A 23411-nucleotide genomic window follows, 5' to 3' on the forward strand; every position below is an offset into this window, starting at 1 on the left:
CTAGCCACAGGGCCAGCTATGGGTTCCATCCTGTGGGACACTTGGTTTTATGTGTCTGATTTCCTAACACCTACATTTTGAGAGAGAGCCGACCCGTATGCCACATCCAATAGGCCCAGACTCATCCTCGCCCTTTCATTCCTGTTTCCTAGGGCTGCTAATGTTCTAACCATGTTCTTATCTTCCGACTAGAATCCAGACTTAGGTTTGATTCCTTGTCTATCACTACTTATCAGATTGGCTGATTAACACACCCCTTATTCATCTGTTCAACAAATCCAGAAATGAATGGAACACCACTCTACACAAAGCGCTGAGCCAGGCTCTGGGTTCACGCCTGGGCAGAAATCGAGTCTGCTGCATGCAGCCAGGCTGTGCATTAGTGGTCTCTCAGCAAGTGGTTTCTCTTTATTTCCTGCTCATGCCTATTGTAAGTTAATATTGACTTAGCTCTATGTTACCGTCATTCCAGCAAACACCCAGGCAGGACTTATGACAGAGGGAAAGAAATCTTAGAAAGGTTGATAGGGGAATTTAATGCTTCCCCAGAAATCACTAGTCAGCCATCACCATAGTCTTCCCTACCCAGAAGGTCCCCAGAAGGCATCAACAGAGCATGTGTTCAGCAATCCCAGAGAAGGCAGAAGGTGCCAGGGCAGGACCCCATTCTATGCAGGGAACAGAGGACAGCAGAGTGGCGATTGCAGCACACTGTAGTGCAGGAGCACACAGAGGGCTATATGCCTCAGACAATGGCCAGAGCCAGTGTCTTAGGACATGAGTGTAGCCTTGACTTCAAGGAAGCCCCTGTTACCTGGTGAATCAGGAATAAAGATATGGAGCTGAGGAGACAGCTCAGTTGGTAAAGCAATTGAGGAGCTGAATTTTGATCCCCAGCACTCAAGTAAAAAAACTGGACAGTGGTTTGTATTTATCATTCCAGAATTGGGGGTTCCAGGGAAGTAGAAACAGGACGATCCCAGGGCTGGCCAGTCTGGTATAATGGATGTGTCCCAGGTCCTATTGATAGGCTGTTTCACAAAGATAAAATAGACAGCTCTCAAGGAATGCCACCAGAAGTTGAACTCTGGCCTGCACAAGCACATGTACCACACACACACACGCACACACACGCACGCACACGCATGCACACACATGTATATATCCAGAATTTACACACACACATGCATATATACAGACTTTCCATGCACACACACACACACGTACACACACGATGCTAACCAGAGGAAATAAATCAGCTAAGCACCATGGCACCCTACGAATTATCTCTCTGCTGTATCTCTGTAGATACTGGCTGGGTTCCTACCTTCAATAATGCACATTTTCAAAAATATTATTTATACCAGTTATTTCTAATGAGTGCCTTGTGCAGGAGCTACCCTACTGCCTTACTCAGTTACCGAATCTGAAAATCAGACAGTGCAGCTGGCCAGCATCATGAAGCTTCATCCTGAAGGCCCACAGTCTTTCCCCACCCTGCCTGGGTTTTCTCTTAATGGTGGGTTTCAATCTCACCGTTGTTATGACTTCGACCTTGTGCCTTAGTGTGTGTGGTCATTTGACCAAGAGATCCCCATAGACCATATATTTTACTGCTTGATCCTATTTGGTGGAACTATTTGGGAAGGAATAGGAGGCATGGCTTGTTGGGGAAGGTATGTCACTGGGGGGTGGGCTTTGAAACCTCAAGTCATTTCTATTATCTCTCTCTTTCCCCATTCCCCTTCTCCCCAATCCTCTCTCTGTTTCTCTCTCCCTACTCCTTGATGATAAGGAAGTAAGCTCTGAGCTGTGTCTCTAGCAACATGTCTGCTTGCTTGCTGCCATGTTTTCCACACTGATGATCCAGACTCTAACCTTCTGGAACTGTAAACTCCTTTAACTCTTTCCTTTTTAAGTTGCCATGGTCACGGAGCTTTGTCACAGCAATAGAAAACTAAAACAGTCAAGCATGGCCACATAAGCATGGCCCAGCCGCTGTTTCTGATGTACAAGAGAGAGTTTTAGTCTCCAACGTGCCCAAGAGATTTCTAGATGGATGTTTAAATTTTATAGATTGTGACTTTGAGTCACCCAAGGGAGATGGAACCATATATTGACTTTTCCTTACCAAGACAGGAAAGCATCCTGCAGATACTGGCTATTTTCTACACCAGAAGAATGAGGGTTGCATGCCTGAACCTTTTCATGGCTGGCATGAAAACATTCCTCCTTTGTTCTCCCACAGTGACCTGCCTGTAGGTCCCTTTGTTCTTGAATAGCAAAACTAGACATGATGGCAGCATCCCAAGTCCGGCTAACAATAGACCTTTGTGCTTCATTTACACATCTGCAATTTGCCAAGTCCATAAGACCTTTGTTGAGTTTTTTTCTTGGTTCAGACATTTCCTGGGTCTTCTGTATTCTTGGGACCACACATAGTTCTAACCTCTAGTATCCTGACACCAAACACAGGGCTGTAGAAAACTTGGAAATATTTCACAGAAGCAAGGATGCGTTTAAGCACACCAGTCATGAGAAATCAATTCTGGTTTATAAAAACTCTTGGGATCTGTATTCTGGAAGCTTCCCTGCAAATTCCTCTATACTTCATGGCTAATTCTAAAGGATATGATTCTAAATCTTCTGTATACTTTCCATGCTTGTGTGTGTGTGTCTTTTGTGTGTGCACATCTGTTGTGTGTGCACATGCATGTGTTTGCATGCACATGTGTGTATGTACTTGTAGAAGCCAGAGGTCAATGTATGGTGTCTATTTCTCTCCAACTTATTTTTTCTTTCCTTTGGAGACAGGGTCTCCCATGGATCCTGCACCTTCCCTGATTAGACTAGAGTGGGTGACTATTTAGCTCCAGGAATCTACCTTCCAAGGCCTCCCAGTCTTGGGATTATAGACACTACATGAACAGGCCTTATGTGGGTGTTAAAAATTGATACTCGGGTTCTTATGTTTGTTAATTCATCCTTTTACACACTGGGCCATGTCCCCAGCCATGTGTGGTTACCCAAAAGCTCATCCTTCAGAAATGATCTTTCTTTCAGGCATGGTGGGAACACTTGGGAGGCAAAGAGAGGGAGAAGCAGGCAGATCTCTGTAAGTTCAAGGTCAGCCTGGTCTACATGGCCAGTTCCATGGCAGCCTGGACTGCATAGTGAGACCTTGTCTTAAAACCAACAAATAACAAGCAAACAAATAAAAAGCTCTTTCCCTCCATGGAACCACCAATCACTGTGTGATCCTCCTGCTGATTCTGGTTGTAGTTTTCAGACTGTCATCAGTAGCTCTTGGTGCTACCAGATTTGTTAGAATGTTAGTGGGCTGTACCTGAAGGGTGGAGATTACCTTGGCTTGGGAATCCTGAAACCAGTCTTACGTTTCAGAGTCAGGGAGATCTGAGCACACATGCCAATGACATTTGTGGAAAAGCAAGCACATCAGAGAGCTTGCTCATTCTATGAGATGAGCTTCCAACAATAGTTCTTGACGTGGCTTGCACTCAGCCTTGAAGGCAGTAGAGGCTACCCTGAATGTTCATTTTCATTGCTGCCCACAGCTCCCTTAGTGCCTGTAGGCTAGAATGCCCTTTAAAATTGATTTTAACTTTTAGACAAATCTTAGATAAAGAGGCTTAGACTGCGCCTTGTCTGTTCCATTGGCATCATCATGAACCAGCCTGGCCTGGGGCCCATTTGCACCCTCAGGAGTCAAATGACTCCTGAGCCCATGACATGTATCAGGGCTCTCTTACTGGCTGTCTCCCTGTGGCCCAAGGCAACCATGTAATTAATGACAGGTGGGTCCGACATTGTCCTAGCATCCCCAAAGCTTCATGTCCTAGGCATCCTCTGTGTCCTGCCCATCATCACACTATAACCATCAGCATGGTTCGGCTGAAATGCCCTCCTGACCAGCCTTGGCGCCTTTCAGAAATCCTGCTTTGTCGATACTGTGAATCATAAAGGATACACTGCAAGTGAGCCTAAGCCACCCAAGCGAGAGTAAAAAAGTACTCAAGGGCCCCAATTACTAATTCGAGCCTTTTACTGGGTTCAGGAGAAGGAGGGGTTTGGTTGTTTGTAGGTATAGTTTTGGAGGTGCTCTGTTTTGATTGACAGGCAACCATTCTTTTACTACACATGTCCCTTCCTGTAATGTATCTAATTTTAACCATATTCATGCTCAATTGTGCTTATTCATGAGACGGCAAATAGGGGGTTCTCCCAGTTCAGATGGAATTGGTCCACTACCTTTCATACCTGAATGTATTGGAAATATATTTGTAAAGAAAAAAAAAAAAAAAAAAAGAAATCCTGCTTTGTAAATATCCGATCTCTTTGACTTGGCCTAATACAAGCATATTGTGCTATTTAAGGAATTAAGTGGACTTCAGGTATTTTTCAATAAAGAGTAATGGACATCTATATTAACCCTTTTTAGTGCTGTATATTGTACTTAGATTATTGTTATTACTAAGAATAATCGTCACCGAATTTTTTCTCTTCTGGGAGAGAGGAGCGGCAGGATGCTAAGTTTGTTCTTTTGTGCAGAAGTCACTGAATGGGTGACAGCCATAAATGAGACTAACAATACCCCTTTGACAGATAGGTAATTAGGGTGGCAGGTGGTGTGACAATGGGGACAGGATAGTGAAAGGGGGGCATACGGTTAGAAAAAGCCTAGAAAGGGAAGAGGCTGTCGTATAGATTCTAATGAGACAGTGACCTCAATTCTAGGCAGTCTTCTTGCATGGTCTTTCTGGATGTTACGTTTAATTCGCTGCAATGTATAATAGAAATTCTTTTGTCTTATATTTGAAAATCCAACAAGTCAAATATGCTGTGTTTGAAAGGCTCTGTAGAAAGCAGCCAGTGGTTAGACGTATGGATATCTATCTCCAGTGATCTCAGGAAGACACAGAGAGACACAGAAATGGGCCAGGCCAATACACTCCTTCTCTCACAATGCTAGTGCTGCCTCTACTGCCAGTGCGAGCTCCTCGGCCTCTATGGCCTCTGCACCCTCTGCCTTCCAAAGTTTTTTCTTCTGATCATTGTCTGCTGGAGAAGGAAGCTATGAAACAAGATGCTGGTTCTGTCAGAATGAATTATACATGGGGATTTTTTAAATATCAATTGGATCCAGCTAACTTCCTATTCTGATTGGCCTATGGGCCATTTCTCTGCCTCTGAGCAGGAAGACTTATGTGTTCTGGAGATGCCATTCTCTGCTCCTCCATTAAAGCAACTAAACTGCTTTCTGTGTTTTGCTTTTCTTTCTTTCCTTTCTTAAAAGACACTGCTTTAGAACCATGGAATCCGAGCTTTCTAGACTTCAGAAACCATGAGTTAGTTATTAGATGTTAGGCTTTTTAAAGTGCCCCATTTCTTTGATAGAATTAGTTTTTCATTAAAAAGTTAATTGAATTTTTTTAAGTGGAATAAGTTTTACATCCCACAGACAGGGCGAATAATTCAATCTGAGCACATTGCTACACTGTAGCTACTGCACGCATGCATTTCCTTCCAAATTCTTATCCACTCTGGGCCATCTTTAAACTCTCCTAATAAAACAAGCATTTCCTCGATACATTCTAGTGACTAGCTGGTGGTTACTGACCCCATGAGAAGCTGAGGGTTGGGAAGAGTCCCTAGAGAAAGGGGTGAGGCAAATTTCACCCCTTGGTGACCTTGGCTCCAAGTTCGGGCAAGATCAGAGTCCACAGAGGGAAAGGCTACAGGGGAAATATAAAGTAAGGCCACAGAAGGGCCCTGATGGGGGATTGGAGGGGATTTTCTAACATCCAGTAAGCCAAATAATGGAAAGGATTGGGGAATGAGTTCAGCAAATATCCCATAAAATCTGTGCTTACAGGAACTATCAAAAAAAGTCTAACATCCTTAATTGTGGCGAATTTTATGTTATTTACCTATGAAACGGTCATACACACCAGCATTCAAAAGGCAGAAGTACGTGTGAGTGAAGACAGGCCACGGAGGCCATTCATAAGACTGGCACCGACTCACTAAGACAATGAGCTTTCTGAAGACAGGCCACAGAGGCCATTCATAAGACTGGCACCGACTCACTCTAAGACAACGAGCTTTCTGGCAGTTCTGCCCTCTTTCAATGAACAGACAGCATAGGTCTGCGGGCTCTGGGACTCCACCCTGCAGACCCTGGTGCAGAAGAGCCGAGTTCTTAAAATGTCGGCAGTCGTTGGGATGTCACACGATTTATCCTGACAGCTGCATTTTCCATGCTGGATATGATCTGGGGAGGCAAACATGTCAAAAGTCCTATAAAACTTTTCTATAAATATACGTTTTAAACAAGCACACAGAACTGCCATCCCTCCGCCCCCAGACGTCTTGCTGAATATTAAGCCGTGTCCTCAGCCATGACAGGGAGAGCTCTAAAGGGGGACTCTGAATGGTCTTATTTCTGGGTTCCAATAAGAATTCCTCACAGCCCTGTCCTGCCTCATTCTTAGTTAACCCTCTGTGTGCCAGGTCATGATCTTAGAATCTGCAAGCTAAAACATTTAGTAAATGACCATGAGCCCAAACTGAGTAACCACATGCTGGTCACCCTAGCCAACACAGGGAGCTTTGGCATTGACTTCCTAGGAAGCTTGGTAAATCAGTTTTGTCCAGTGGAGTCTCTTGGTATCTTAAGACAGGCTTTCTAAAGTCCTGACCTCCTCTCCCCCAGGCTGAGACTTGACCCTTCCCTATTTCCCATCTCTTTGACTTAGAACACTGAATCTTATCTAATGAATAATTTGTGGGTAAAGATGGCCCTCATTTCTGGTGATGGCCTCAGTTGTATTACAAGTGACTGCCTTGACTTCACAGCTCTCAGTTCTGAAACAAGCATTTGCAGCCACGGCTAAGGAATAGGGGTACAGTGCCTCCTGTTCGTCAGTAACCTGGTGAGCTCTAAGCACACCTCACACTGGAAATGGAGAGTCTCAATCTGTTTCTTACATCACATCACCCACTGGGACTTCCAGACTCTTAGAATTGCATAGGGGCACATGGACAGTAAAAGGAGATGTGGTTTCCTCTAAATAAATAGATAGATAAATGAAATGAAAAACTGCATTTCCAAAGAGAGGGAAGGGTCCAGAGCTGGCAGAAGGTTTGTGAGATCGTTGACCTCATGCCTTATCTTTTACAGGCTACTTTTATAGTGTGCTTTCACACACATTTGCACAGCCCTGGGTTCCCACACACTCTGTTACCAGTCTGCCTTGGTGAAACTTCCCAGTCTTCCTCACTAAGAACTGTCATCTTCATATGCTAACCCCACAACGTTCTGTGGCCCAGATGCTTATATAACTCTCCCCTGAAGTCTTATAATTCTTGATATCTCTTTTTACCCATGGATCCCCACACTCAGTTCAGAGGTGTCTGCATGCACCATCACGGCTTTCCACATTGCTAGATATGATCACACCATTTGAATGAAGAGAACGTAAGTGTGAATCCTCAGAAAGAACACCAGCCTCATTTGGGAGAACACCATGAGCTGTCCCTGTCACAGGACATCAGCTAGAATGGACTCTGTCGTCTTCCATTTTCTCTGAAGACCAAGATGTAAATACCTACTTCCTATCATCTGAGTACTGATTTAGGGACAAGTGTAGATTAATTCTGGACTCTGGTAAAGCCAAGATGCTCACGTTTTGTAGACAAGAAAGGGCAGCCTTTTCCTGAGATGGTTAATGAAACAACAGATGCAGAGCTACCAGCAGCCCAACTCCCAAGGTCTCCCCTGTGGCATCTTGCTGGACATAGAAGGACCCCCTTTCTCACTGAGAACTGAGGAGCTCTCAGAGGCCATGTGCATGCACACAGTGTTCTGGGAAGCTGGGATGCTTGGGCTGAACTATAGCCATTGTACCCCAATCACGGCAGCAGCCTGTTCAAAATCAGGTCACTCTTCAGGCCTCTACTAAAATCTAGAATCTCCTACTTCTGTCCTAACTCTGAAGAAAAGACTGAATAGATAAAAATCTGAGGGAAGAAAATTGTTTAGATGCATGAGTGTCTTTTAAATATTTTATTCTTTAAAAGGTTCATGATGTATATAATACATCTTCATTGTATCTGCTCCTCCTTTCCAATCCCCTCAACAATCTCCCTCCCAACATCACGTCCTCTTTTTTTTTCTATTTCGTATTACTTTAAACTCACTGAGCCCAATTAGTGCTGCCCATCTGTGCCTGAGTGTGGGATCACCCAAGGGGCACAGGAACCTACCAATAGCCATCGTGTGCCAGTAGCTTCTCAACTAGGGATGAGGGCTTATGCACCCATCCCATCTATGCTGGAATTTCCAATTGGCTTGGTCTTGTGCAATAACCACAGCTGCTCTAAGTTCATGTGTGGAACAGAATCTTTAAATGTTTGTTAGGTTTTTATGTGTATGAGTGTTTTACCTGCATGTTTATCTATGCGCCATGTGCATGCCTAGTGCCTACAAAGGCCAGAGAGGGCATCACCCTGGGTCAGTGGGGATCAGATGCCTTCACTACCTTTCCACACACTTCTTTTGCTATCTATGGTCTGTTAATCCCTAATATATCGTATATTAAGCCCCATACTCTGCTTTATCCTCATATCCTGTCATGCTTCATAGGGAAGCCCTGTTTTCCTTTCTCTTCCTCCAGCCTCTTCTACATTTCAGAGTCTTTGAAGTAATTACCACTGATGTGTTGAGAAAACTCTAGAAGTAAAATTCATCCTTTGCCATTGAACATGCCCAGTAATTCAGAAGGGACAGTCATGTAACCAAAACGTATGTAAGAGTTGCCTTGGGTGATACTGGACTATTGCAAACACGATAGAAAGAACATGGTTGAAATGTATATGTAATCACTGCTATTATAACACATATTTAAATATTTTGGTACATGTTTCCTAGGGAATCAAGAGGCAACATCCCTCTTTGGATTGACTTTCTCAGGGTACCATTAGGAAATGCTAAATAGCTAAACTCTTTATTTCCCAATTGATTTCTTGAGAGATGCCATGCCGATTGGAAGGGCTTTCTGCACACAGAAACTTTTTTTCTTTGATTCTTGGCTAATCTTCTGTGTAAATGGTGAAGCAAGCAGAGCTGCATAAGAAATGAATCCTTTTGTTTCTGATTTAGCCATGCTCCACACTGTGGCCAAAACATAAATAAAATGTGTATTTTGGAATTGAAGACTAATTACCCCTCATAGACAGAATACAGATTGGGTTTTGACTAAAAGATATGTTCACCACAGAAAATCTTTATTTTGTGTATATATAATTCCTTGTTGATGTTGCATGTTCAATAAAGATGATTACTATGATCTCCGCATCCCTAAGCCTTGAGACAGTAAGTTGGCAACAACAAAACTGTAGACTATCACGCAGTGCATTCACATATTCTCAGGATTTCCACCTCAGAATGCAGTTTTCAAGGGAACAAGCCAAATTCCCTCCAAACTTCTGGAAGTCTGGGTATGGATGTTTTATGGCGGATGGGGATAGTTAATGCTAGAGTCTATCCAAGTGTGCACTAATGAATGCATGCAACCAGTGAGTAACCCCTGCAGAGGCCCAATCTTTTCTATCTGTCCAGATAAATTTACCTGTAAGCTGGATGTTTGACTGTGAACGAGTTTCTGACATTTTTTGCTAGGGGATTATGGGATTCGGTAGACAATGAAGAGATACAGTTAAACTGGTTTAATAGCAGCGCTAATGCGTCCCCCTTCATGTCTGACCCAGGCATTTGAGGTTGTTGCAGCATTAAGCAGCATTGAGAGAGCACATCTAGAGTTGGTCATAACTGACTGCAGGGAGCATGAGTTTGGACGTGAGAAGTGCAATCCTCCCACTCACCCGGTCTGGTGCTCTGACCTCTGTGTGCCCTCCAGGTTTCTTACCTGTAAGGTGTGTGTAATCCTAGTATCACTTGTTTCTCGTGGCTGCTCATGGAACAGTGGAGAGCTGCCTTGGTCTATGGGTCTGCAGTTCCTTGGATTTGTCTGTGTGTTCGAGCCTTGTTATTAAGTATACAAAAGTACAGGATGGCTCTAGCCTCTTGGTGAGCTGACCTCCTTATCAGTGTCAAAGTGGCTTCTATACACTGTCAGTCAAGAATGCTTTATTCTTGAATCTATTGAGTGAAATATTAAGGAAAATGTTCCAGGTTAACTTTGGTGGTTTCTATAGGATTTTGTTTGTGTTTGTTTGCTTATTTTGATTTTGGTTTGTTTTTACCCTTTTGGTGGCCCTTTTTCAGGTAGAAAAACCTTTGTCTTTAAATTCAGGGGCTCAACCTCATTTGCTTAATGTAATTATGGATGTGATTGTTGTGCCCCTTGGTTTGAAATGTCTGGTCAGGCTCCCTTTCCTTCTTGCTCTGTTCTTGCCTTCGAATGGCTTAAATGTTCCTAAAATTCCAATTTAAATTTTTGACAGGCCCGTTGGCTTTGTTTTTATCCTCAGGATGAAACTTGAGCAGTTTCTTTGAGATTGGCCTTGAGCAGATTTATCATAGTCTGCTTCTGACGCCGTATACCTCACCCACAGCAGAGAAACTTCCAGTGCGCCTCTGACACAGCTTTCTGTTTCCACTCCCCAGTCCCGAGCCATTATCTTGTGTTTTACTTTTATCCATAAAGTAAACCCAGGCCAGGCTATTATTTTTAACTGTCAATAGTATAGTTTAAATAATGAAAAATGTGTTTTTCAAATAGGTCCCTCATTTGGTTCCTTTCCCTCCTTTGAACATCACTAAGCTTGAAAACTTGGCTCCAGCTTCATCTTGGAACATCACACAAGGCAAGCACGTGCACACAGCCTCTGAGTTCTGACATAAACTTGTCAAGAATCAAGCTGAAATCCCCCTGACCTGAAAAATGGGCCATGGGGTTTTCGGGGGTCAGCCAGTGTAGATGTAGACATGCACATGTCACGTGGTGCAGGCTAACGTATGCCCAGGCATCTGAGGGTTTGCGTCAATGGGGACATTTGGGGACATTTTTCCTTCTGTGTGCAGGACCCTTTAACATCTCCCAGACTGTGTCTCTTCTGGAGAGTCATGTAGTCTTTTAAATATCTGAAAAGGTTTTACTTTTAATTTTGGAGAATGTTGAATGTATACTTTGATTCTTTCCCCTTTGGTTAAAAGTTTGTCCTGCAGGCATCTTACTTGGATTGGCTTTGGAATGACATCACCGGCCAGCCTCTTTGTTACTACATACAGCTCTGGGTGTCTCTGAACTGCTTCTTGGCGGCTGCCTTGAGTGGTTGGATTATGATCTATCTGCCCTGCCATTGTTTATGTGACTTTATTTTTTCTGACTGAAGCTCATTACAATTCTTGTGTCTCTGGATCTCAAGGTTGGAAGATTTTCAGCGTTTCTTCACAGCTTTTCTCCCCACAACGCCTCCATAATTGGTTGTTCCTTTTGCTCTCTGCTCTTTGGGGGTCCACCACCCAGCTCCCAAATCAATACACAGAGACTTATTCTTACTTTTTAATGCCTGCCCTTAGCTTGGCTTGTTTCTGGGTACCTTTTCTATCTTAAGTTAAATTATCCCATTTCTTTTTAACTATGTTTTGCCTCTGGGGTTTTTAATCTTTTTTATTCTGTATATCTTTCTTTCCCTCTTACTCCATGACTGACTGCATGGATGGCTGCCTGGCCCCTGGTGTCCTCTCTCCTTCTCCTTCTTGCCCTTCCCTCTTTCATTTCTTTTTCAGTTTATTCTCTCTGCCTGGATGCCCTGCCTATCCCTCTCCTGACTAGCTATTGGCCATTCAGCTTTTTATTAGACCAATCAGGTGTTTTAGGCAGGCAAAGTAACACAGTTTTACAGACTTAAAAAAATGCAATATAAAAGATTGCAACACAACTTTGCATAATTAGTCAAATATTTCACAGCATCAAAGAATGTAACACATCATTAACTAATATTTCACATCTCACCCTTCCTTTAGTACCCTGCTTGATAGCCTCCTGTAGCTGGTTCATGCTGTTGCTTTATACATTTGTCTTGGTTGCCAGCATTTAACCTATTAGGAAGAATGATGCTCACTAGGGGTTTCCCCAAAACATCCTATCTGCTAACAGTCTAGTCTTCTATGGTTTTTATATTTTCCTTATATTTGGTAATTTCACACAGTAAAATAAATGTATTTGCCCTCCATTTTCCCTTCAGTTTTCTCCAGATTTTCTTTACACCCCCTCCCAACTTCATGCCATCTTTTTCTTTTATGACCTACCAAGTCCAGGCAGTGCTGCACATTGTGTGTGAACTGGTGCAATGTCTTTTGAGTTTAGCAAGCATCTTTATGCCTTCCACCTTTCAGTTTAAGCTTTTTACCTATTTAGTTCTAATTTTGCTATAAGACAATTATAAAACTGCTTTGTTAACTTTGCAAAAATCATTCTGTGTTGATTGTGGGTCAGTTTTAGTATATATAATTACTTCTCCACGACTCATGATTTCCATATTCTGGAATTCCTCCTGGAAGTTGTTTTTTTGTTTGTTTTGGCTTTGTTGAGAGGTCATTTACACAGCCCAGATCAGATGCTTTCAAAGTGGGTAGTTCAGTGTGCTCTCTGCGTCCCTTGACCCCTCCTTTCTCTAACTTGAGAATGATCCTGTCTTCCAAAAACATAAAAGCTGTCACCCCCGTTCTCTTTGCCCACACTGCCCCTGAAAATTCCTCAGCTTTCTGGCTGTATATTGTCTATCCTGGACTTTTAAATTTGTGTGATAATTTATGATTGATTTTTTTCACTTAGCAATGTGTTTTCAAGATCCACTCACATTGTAATATTTAGCAGCCCTTCGTTCTTTTCTATGGCTGAGTAATACTACATGGATTGAGCATAATACATTTTACTTATCCACTCATCTATGTAATAATGTTGATGGTGTTCACATAGAGCAAGGGTTTTTTTATTGGATGTTATTAGGGAAGTTAGCTACCTGAGTGATAGATGTTCTAAATATTATTCACCTTCACTCTGAGATGTGATTGTTACTGAGTGATCATTTCATCTTTCTGGTTCTTGATTTTGTATCTGGTAGACCAGGCTAGACTACTGTTGCAGCCTAAGCTAAATATTCCTCACTTTCAAGGTAAAACCCTTATGTCCTAAGCCAGTGCTCCCAGTCTTGATGTGTAGTGTTGGAAGCTGGCAGCATTTCCAGACCTTGTGACTGCTGAGCTCTGACTCAGAGCCTTTCAGGTGGCTCTTCCCTGTCCTGAGGAGTTTCCCTCGCCCATGTGTGTGCACATCTGCTCACTGAACCCCCATATAAACCTCCCTGGATCCCAGGAATCCTCTCTGTGTCTGCCTTTTCCATTTCTAGTCCTGGGTCCGGTGAACTGTTGTTCAGGTATGTCCCTTCAGCTTTGTGGGGCTGCCAGGCTCCTACTCTTGGGTCCCCCATGTACCCTGAAGCCTGTCTCAAAATTAAACACCCCTGCAGCTGAAGTTAGCTGGTCAGTTGACATCTCTGTGCTCTTTGGTGACAAACAGTAAAGGGTGAGTGGTCATCAAAGGTGTGCAGCTGACATAGACTGTGGGCCACCTAAATATACCAATTACAGTTCACAATGAAAATCCAGCCCTTCACAGGGTGCCTTGTGGTAGAGGCTTTACCTGGTAGGATAGGCAATATATTGGTGAGCATTCTTTTAGGAAGCCATTGTACCGCTTCCTTCCGTGAATAAGGGAACATGTCTGTCTTCCCACAGGTCATCAGCGAGTTCGAAGCCTCCCCTGACTCGTTTTCCTACAGAATTCCTAACCTGAGTCGGAATCGACAGTACAGTGTCTGGGTGGTGGCGGTGACATCAGCTGGAAGAGGCAACAGCAGTGAGATCATCACTGTCGAGCCCCTGGCTAAAGGTAAGTGAACCGCAGCAGAAGAACCTTAAAGCCCAGCACAGCTCAATGGTTGTTAGGCCCCTGCTTTCCCTGAAAGAAAGCTTGTGGGCATCACATTCCAGTTAGTCAGTTTCAGGCTCTGTGTACCAGTCGGGAAAGCAGTTTCCCTCGTGGTGAACACAGCACCAAGGACTGATGGCTTCATATACTCTACATGTATGTTTGGGAGAATTAGTGATAATCACTACCTGCCATTTTCCCCAAGTTCTTCTTTAAATCAGGTTCACACTTATTAAAAAGACATGCCTGTTTCACAGTGTGTGAGATTTGAAATGTTACAAACATAAGAATCATCAGATATTGATTAACTATTCTTAATTGCTATACAATGACAAAGCAACCAAGAAACCTATGGAAGAAAGAGTTTATTTTGGTTTATAGTTCCAGAGAGATCCACTATCCTGGCAGGGAGGGATAGCCTTCCTCGGCCAGAGCAGAACGCTGAGAGATCACATTTCCAGCCACAGCATGAAGCAGGAGGAACTGAAAGTAGATGAGGCTATAAACCCTCTAAGCCCACCCCAGAGGAAACTTCCTCCAGCAAGACCTCACTTGCCAAGGATTCCATAAAGTCCCCAAACAGAACCTTCAACTGGGGACCAAACATTCAAATCCATGAGCCCATGAGAGATGTTCCTCATGCAAACCACTGGACAGTTCATTTATAGAATGCCACAGAAGTAAAAAAGAGACTTGGAGTCAGTAAGGACAAGAGCATCCCTATGCATCAGTCTGGGGCCTTGTCTCATTGCAACAGCAGACAGATCATCAAAAGCAGACGCAGCCACGATGCTCGCCGCGGTGGTTGCTGTCAGTAAGTGCTCTCACAGTGTGATTGCGTCAGCCTTTGCAGAGTCTGCTTCCACGAATCCTAATTCCAGTCCTGTCAGGTGATGCCTCTTGACTCTGCATTGGCAATATAGTTCCAATAAAATGTCTAATGAGACTGAAAGGAAAAACCCAGACATTCCAAACTCCAGATTTTTACCTCCCAAAGTCCTTAGTAACATGCTTGTAGGTATGGTAGCTGGGGAATGGGAAGAAGAAAGTTCTACAATTTCAATACAAATGCAGACAGGTAAAACATCAATTCAAGAAAAATACATTGGCATTCTTGTCTGTTGTACTCTTTAGCCATGATATTCACATACCTTCTAACACTCAGAAAGCTGTGGATTCCAGGGAAGGCATGGTCTATAAATTCTGCCCTGTAGGATAAATAGGTAGGAATTCCTGCAGGCCCTTCCCATCTGCAGACAGCCTGATGGAAGTAGTGATCCTACACTGTCAGATGGGGCTCAGATAAAAAACAGGTTCCTTAGGAGTGAGACCCACCAGAAGAGGCTGTATTGAACTTATTTTATAAATCAATACCTGGAGTGGCAATATTCTACTCAGTTGTAAAGTACGTATGAGACCCTGCATTGGTTCCTGGCACCACCAGACAAACAAATAATTATTTAAATGCCCATTATACATTAGACACTAACTGAAATACAAGGAGCTTAGCTCACGGGGTTTGATTGTGGAATCAAATCTTCCTAAATCTTGGCAGTTTGGCCCAGTAACAGCGGAGCCCAACACAGAGACTTCTGACAAGATGGTTCACCTGGAGGGCTCACTTCATGTGAAGTGAAGGCTGGGAAATATGGTCAGGTTGAGTGTTCAGAAGAAGGAGGGTTTGCTTAGTGCAGAACTGTTTCTTCTAAGGATGAGCAGAGCAGACACCCCTACCCCCAGGAAGCTCACAGTTTTGTGGGAGAGGGTCTGTAAGCAGCATCAAAAGACCCACACATAGTGGCCAACTGACCCACACATAGTGGCCAACTGCCCCAAGTGTTATCCAGAAAAACCACAAGAGGTACAGGGGCAGTGGAAGTCCACAGACATGAGACCCCAAGAACAGTGCAGAGGCAGTGGAGGGCCACGAGCATGAGACCCCCAGGAAAGTGGGGAGACAGTGGAGGGAGGGCCACGGACACGAAACCCCAAGGCATGCATCAAGGCTGGAAAAGATAAAGGTGACGTATAAAGAGGAAACCAGAGAGGTCAGGAGGCTGCAGTTAAAAGTCAGCTCTCAGGAGCAGCAGTGTCGGAACTGAGTGGAGCTGCCAGAGGGAACAGCACACGCTGAATACCAAAGGAAAAAAAAAAAAACCTGGGCCTGCAAGGGCATCGGGATTGTGTTCGGGATTTCAGACCTCACTCAAAGTGAAATGCAAAGATACTGTAGGAGATTTAAGGAGGGAAACTCATGCATGATTGTGTGTGTGTGTGTTCTTTCTGTGTCCCTCTATCTCTCTCTGTGTGTATCTGTGTGTTCACTTCTCTCTCTGTCTCTGTCTGGCTGTGATAAACTTTATTTTTCAGAACAGCTTCACATTGCAGAAGTGTAGGGCACAGACAGAGCTGCGCCAGCCTTAGACCATCCCCACCTCCGTGAGTTGTTTCACGCACATGACCAGACAGCCTAGAAAAGTTCCTCACACCAGAGCCCAGCTTCTGAGGCAGCTGACCTTGGCCCACCATGTTCAGGACAATGGAAACAGGAATGGTTTTCGTCATTTGTTATAGTCAGTGATCTGTGCCAGACTCGGTTCCAGGGATCTCAGGGTTCCTGATCTCCCCTCCTTTGGCCAGTATTAAGCCCAGAACCATGCAGGTCTCCCGGCAGTTCTGGTCCCATTTGTATGGCTCCAGAGTAAGTTTGGGGCTTCCTACTTGTGATCTCCATGTCTGAGTATCTAGCCAGGTTGAGCTCCTACAAGGAGAACCTGCCTCTCCTTTCTGCATAATCAGCCTCCAGTGCATGTGCAAGCATGCTGGTTCAAATAAAGCACAGCCTCTGCCTTGGTGTCTGTGCACCAGGACATAGTGCCTGGAGGATGGTACATGTGGGAGTTGTTCTCCAGTCCTGAGAATCACTGAACGTAGTGGCTGGGATGAACCACTGTCCCAAGCTAAATGACCACCCTTAACTGCCCCCTTTCCTTAATGTGTGCTTGAGTTAAGACCAAACTGTGTGGAGAAATGGACAAAGTATCATACAGCCAGTAAATAGCTTTGGTCCAGATTTACTTCCCCTGGCTGTTGGACTTTATGTTTTATAGTGTCTATTCTCTCAGATATTAAAAGTATATTTTAATGTGCGGTTTTGGGGGCTGAGATGAATCATTTCATAAAGTACTTTGAAAAAATAATAGAGCTCATAGAAACTCACAGCTTGCAGTTGCCTGGCTTATGAAACTGAGTATTTAATATACTGTTAATATTTGGTTAGAAGAAGAAAAAGATGCCGCAATGGGGAACTCTCATCCATGAACATGTCCTTACAAGGAAACCCCCTTATAAGGCAGCCGCCAGAGAATAGCACCAACAGCTGCAGTGTTGATTGGCTCTGGGGGGCTACTCTGTTGGGAAGGTCACCTTGGCTCTATATAGATAGTCTGCTCTTTGGTGTTGTAGCTCCTGCACGGATCCTCACCTTCAGTGGGACGGTGACTACTCCATGGATGAAGGACATCGTTTTGCCCTGTAAAGCTGTTGGAGACCCCTCACCTGCAGTAAAATGGATGAAAGACAGGTAACCAGTAACCCAATGTATGCCTTTTAGTGAGTCCTTAGCCAGTATGTCAGGCAGCCTTGGTCTAAGTCAGTGGGATTTTATTCTGTATGTGTGTGTGTTCACACGTGCACACACATGTTCACATGCATACATACTATTTTTTGTAGTCTAAGCTAGCCAGCCCCAAACTCTATGATTAAGGATGACCTTTAATTTCTGATCTCCCGCCTCCAATTCCCTGTAATCCCATAGGATTAAAGGCATATGCCACCATGCCCAGTATATTTAGTGCAAATCATCAAACTACATGCTAGGGAAGCACTCTACCTACTGGGTTACATGCCAACCCCTTACTTCATGCATATTAATTGAAACTGAAGAAACCTAGCACTTTCCTGAAATGAGGTAGAAAGAGCAGCCAGCACCAACCTTCAAGCATTGCAATTCCATCCAGAGAAACTGCTTAAAGCATGCGGCTTTGATCAACTCTATGTATTAGTCCTCTATCAATCCAGAACCAGAAATCTATGAAAACCCTTGTGAGGAAAGGAACCAGACCATCTATTTTCGCAGTGGCGTTTGCTCTGTGTTGCCAAGGCACAGAGACCAGGTGCTCAAGCATCAGGAGCTTTCCCAGCTCTCTCTTCTTCAGAGAGTACGGACAATACAGCCTGAGGCACATGCCCCCAGAAGGAACTTTAAGAAATGGAATTCGGGGGTTGGAGAGATGGCTCAATACTGACCTGGCAGGGGACCTGAGGGGACCCAGCACCCATATCCAGTGCCTCGTAACTGCTTGTCACTCCAACTCCAAGGGGATCCAAAAGTCTCTTGCCTCCATGGGTAATACATTTACACACCCCTCTTCCCACATACACACATAATTAAAGCGAAATAAGGGATGGAACAGAGTCCCATGTAGTTCCAGCTCTTGACAGGTGAATGTAGGAACATTGCCAGTTTAAGGACAGCCTGCTGGGCCACATAGCAAGACCCTGTCTTGAGATAAAGAAATCAAACCCATTTGGACTCAGTCAACAGGAAAACTGGTTCTCCATGCTCTATAGTGATTACTATAATAATAAAACCAAGACAGAGGGAGAGTAATGAGTTCTGTCCACGTGTCTCTTAAACATGCTTTATCACTATGCAGGGGAAGAATTTCAGTTATAAATAGAGGCTGAACATTCATTAATAGGCATGGAGATTTAAAATAACGGATTCAGAAGGGTGCCTATTTTCAAACAAAAGCACTTACAAGCGTAAATGATTGAAATAATGGGTTGGGTCCCGTGAGCAATTTTCTCGTTGCAGTTTAAGTTGGTTAATCCAAAGCAAATTCATAAGCTCCCTGGGTCAAGCTGGCACTCTGCCTTATCTGGGAGTGACCCTACTCAACTGGACAATCTGCCACCCTGACTGTGGTTGTGATGACAAAGAACTCTTCACAGGAAGGTCAGCTCCATGTTCCCTGGAGAGGCCTTGTTGTTCTGCATATGTTAAGTTCATTAAGAACTGTGATTTGAAAGTGATTTTAGGTCTATAGGAGATTGCAAAGTTTAGTTTGCCATGCATGATTTGATCAAGTTGACCTCTCTGCCAACAAGAGTTGCCACAGTGAGAAAGTCCCCAAAGGCTGAGTAGTAGAGGAAGACATGTGCTTGTGACAATAGATATAGAGCACTCGTTGAGATAAATTCTTGGCAATTGATACAGCTCTAACCTTCTGAATGAAAGAATAAAAAAAAAAACTCCACTAGTCAGTAGTTTGGTCACATAATCACAACAAAGTTATTTTATAATGCAAAAATAATTGAGGTTGCAATTTGCTGTTTGCTCCGGAGAAAGGCTTAATGCTTTTTGCCAACCTCAGCTAATGTGGGTTGTAATTTCTTTAATCTGTGCATTTTTCTTCCTGTGAGGTAGTAACGGGACACCCAGCCTGGTGACGATAGACGGCCGTAGGAGCATCTTCAGCAACGGAAGCTTCATCATTCGCACGGTGAAGGCAGAGGACTCGGGCTATTACAGCTGTGTCGCCAATAACAACTGGGGATCAGATGAGATCATTCTAAATTTGCAAGTTCAAGGTACAAAGCTGGGGTCCTCTTGAGTGACCTTTTACTACATGCAGGTAGCAAAACTGAGCCAACTCAGAAATAGCTCATTGCTGTTTTTATTTGGTAAATACCATGTTCATTTAGCAAGATAGAGACTGAACCAATCAAAGTGATGTGCAAGTCCTTCTGTTTTTTTTTTTGTTGTTGTTGTTACGTGTAAAATGTCCAATCTTTTATTTCTATGTGTGAACATCTCTGAAAAAGCCATTCTTAGTCATTTCAACTCATGCATGGTTTACACACACGTGTATAACCAGTACAGCATTCGTGAGAAGTTAGTCTCTGAGTGTGATCACTTATGTCTGCTAATTAAGTCAATAAACAATGACATATCTTGCATCAACTACAAAGCAAAGTAGAATAACAAGAGACTTAGAGTTCCAGCCATTCATGGAGTTGCCCACTGAGGCTCTAAGCTAATTGTTATACTTTTTGATGCAGGACATTTTGTAATTTATTATACAAAAATATACACAACAACTTTCAAATAATGTGATATTAAATCAGTGTGCAAAACCCACATGGCTATTGAATGGTTTCAGATTTAGTTGTAGGAGGGATATTTTTATTAGAGGAAAATTAAAGCATGTGATTCTTTGGATTCAGATATTGTCACGTTAATAGATCACAGCAAATGAAAATGCCACCATTACTCTCCTGTACAGGACAAGATGGCAAGGGACCATATGTTCTAAAGTACTATGTAATCTTTCTTGAAATTTGAGTTAATTGAAGTCAGTATAGTTCTAGGGAATTGTTGAAGGTACCATTAAATTATTTTTCTAAGCAAATGGGTCAGTGTTTCAGGCCTTTGGGTCAACATTTCCGGCTTGCCTACCAGGAAGTGGGAATGTTTTCTGTGAGCCCTAAGTCTGGGATGATTTGATTGTGAATCAATTTAGCGTTTTGTCCAGAATTGAATTAAGGCCATTGTTTAGCAGTCTGTGTCCCTCCATCCTTACATGAGGTTGGATGCACATGGCCACAACCACTGTCACATCACAGCTTTGGTTTTCAGAGTTCTTTGTGCATGTATATGTGCGTGTATACACATGTGTGTATCTGTATTTGTGTGCCAGTGTGTGTGTATTTGTGTGGTTATATATCTGTTTGTGCATATGTGTGCACATATATGTGCTTGTTTCTGTGTATGTGCGTGTATGCTATGCCTTGAAGCATGGAAGTTTTTATAATTATTCTTCCTGCTAAATGAATCTTCCCTTTCCTTTTTCTTGGGAAAAGCAGAATAACTAAGCGAGCGTGTCTATCATTTACACTTAATTTCCTGACTGAAATTCAGAATAAATTAGTGCCTGTGTCCTCAGTAAATTTAAAGATTTCAATCTGTCATGAGCAACTCAGGAGTCTAAGGGATGGTGAGAAAATGAATTATGTGTAAGTTGAGGTAGAAATGTGGTTGACTTTTCCTTAATAACAGATTCACTATATTCTGTCTCTTTAGCCTGGGGTATCAATGAAACAGACACTTTGACAGAAATGAATTGCCTAGTTTGCAACCTAGAATGCATATTTAATCAATGGCTGTTACAAATGATTTGGTAAATGACTGTTACAGAGGATTGAAGATGTGAAGAACTAATTCTTGTTTTCTACAAACTGTTTCCTCTCTAGTTCCACCAGATCAGCCTCGGCTCACTGTATCCAAAACAACATCTTCCTCCATCACCCTCTCCTGGCTCCCTGGAGACAATGGGGGTAGTTCCATCAGAGGTAATGAGATGAGCCATCCAAATCACTGTTTTGTGGAATATCCAATGACCAAAAAGTGACATATCTTCATCAAATAACTGTTGTGTGATAGTTTATTCTCCCCAAGTACTTCAGAGAATTAATTTTCCCATTATCTCTGCATGCTTCTGAAGCATGCATCTGTTTTTATGGTGTTTGTTGAAACTTGGATCATTTATCCAAGGAGTCCCAGTTACAAAACTATCTGGTATATATAAATCTATAGTTAATAAAATTAATAGTGGACCACTAACAAATAAAGGAAAAGGAAATGATAAAGACCAGAGCAGGAAACTACAAGAATCTGTTACAGGTTCTCAATTTAAGTATAAAAAAAAAAAAATGCTCGCTGATACAGAACAGTTTAGATGCCGCCACCACTGATCTAGCTGTCTTTGTCCAGTCATTCTGTCCAGGGGTGAAGAGCAAGCTGCCTGCTCCATTCCAACAACCCAAGTGAGCACGGGAACAAGAGAGGGCAAGACCTAAGCTCTAAAGTGTCATTTCCATAGACAAAACTACACCCTAGCATTCATAATCCCTAAAAGCCATTGGCTAAAGGGACTGAAACCCCATAACAGAAGGCTACCTAGTTTTCTTCACTAGAAGCTATACTGGTCTTGCTAGTTTCCAATCTTAGCAACCCGTGGTCCTTTCTCCTTTCCAGCTGTCCAGAAACATGAAAGTAAGTCATTAAAGTTGTAATAAATATACCGCATACTCATCAAATAACTGTTAGGTGTTAGTTTATTTCCCAGCACATTTTGTCAACCCTGCATCATCACTTCCAGTTACTGTGCCCGTACATAATTAAAGGCACAGAGTGTTCAGGTTGAAAACAACCTGTTTGTGGGGAGACTTTGGATTCAGAGCACTTTAGCAAGGTCTGAGGGAGGCTGAAGCAGAGTCCTTTGTCCAGAGGCAGAGGCGGGAGAGAATGAGTGTCGATTTGTATCAGAGGTCATAAAAGAGGATGGGACTTAGGCTCAAGGATAGGGAGACAGATGGGAAGACTCATGCATTGCAGGGTGGAGCCATGAGGAACTCAGCCAGCTTCTGGCTCCTGGGAGCATGGCATCCAGTCTCCGTTAGCTTGATTCTCAGCACTGCAGCCTTGAGGAGAATCCTCACACTCCCCAGAAATCACAAGTGCCCACATTCAGGACTTGGCTGTCTTCTAGAGCCAGTTGTTGGGTGCTGGCTGAAGGGAGTCTCTTTTATTTTTGTAGGGAAGAAAAAAGTGAGGTTACTCTATAAAAATAGCTGATGATTAGGGGTGAGGCTGTGCCTGTGGGTTTGAGGAGCGTGGGACAGCTTTGAAGCGGCTGCCATGTGCAAGGCACAGGGACTCATTAGCAGAGAAAAAAAGATCACTGCTGCCAAGAAGCCACCAGGACCCAGCTGCAGATACCATGTAGCACCGATTGTGGTGGTCAAATTGCTACAGCAATCCAAAGTGATGCTGGACAGCTGGAGAGGGAAGAGGGTCACGGGGCACCAACATCTGTGAGAGCGCAGTGCGGATGCTGGTCAGGGCAACTGGGCTCAAATGCTTCAGATGGCCTCTCAGAAGGGAGAGGGAAAACTCATGGAGAAAATAATAGGGCTCAAGGAATCCAGGATCTAGATTCCAAATCGTCTGAATTTGTTAACATTCTAATTTGAGAGAGACCTGGGTATCTGCCAGTGTAAAAGGTCTTGGAAATGAAGGTAATTTGGTTGACGAAGAATTTCCAAGTCAAACATCCCAGGAAATTCAGAACATACCTGGAAAATTGTGGTCCCCAAAGCCACTGGCATCGGAGGTCATGATACATTGGGCACCTATACTGACGGATGTCGATGTTACAGAATCCAGCTGCATCAGGGAACAAATCAGGGAGCCAGATTGCTTAGATATAGAAGTGTCCTCTGTGGTAGGAGGTGAGCGCTAAACACAGTCCCCAGGATATGGGCGATCTGGAGTGGAGGCTGCGATCTGAGAAAAGATCTTCTGCCGTG

General features: G+C 43.4%; 1 protein-coding gene across 1 annotated transcript in view; it reads left to right on the forward strand.

The window, feature by feature from the left end:
• The window catches only part of Dscam (DS cell adhesion molecule), a 544090-nt gene that overhangs the window by 466121 nt on the left and 54558 nt on the right, over positions 1 to 23411 (forward strand). The window contains exons 22-25 of the mRNA XM_057763777.1: positions 13784 to 13937; positions 17442 to 17559; positions 19468 to 19631; positions 21294 to 21392. Coding sequence (XP_057619760.1) covers positions 13784 to 13937; positions 17442 to 17559; positions 19468 to 19631; positions 21294 to 21392 — 535 coding nt within the window. The remainder of the gene's footprint in view (positions 1 to 13783; positions 13938 to 17441; positions 17560 to 19467; positions 19632 to 21293; positions 21393 to 23411) is intronic.

This window comes from Chionomys nivalis, chromosome 3 (genome assembly GCF_950005125.1).
Source record: "Chionomys nivalis chromosome 3, mChiNiv1.1, whole genome shotgun sequence".
In the NCBI taxonomy this organism is placed as follows: Eukaryota; Metazoa; Chordata; class Mammalia; order Rodentia; family Cricetidae; genus Chionomys; species Chionomys nivalis.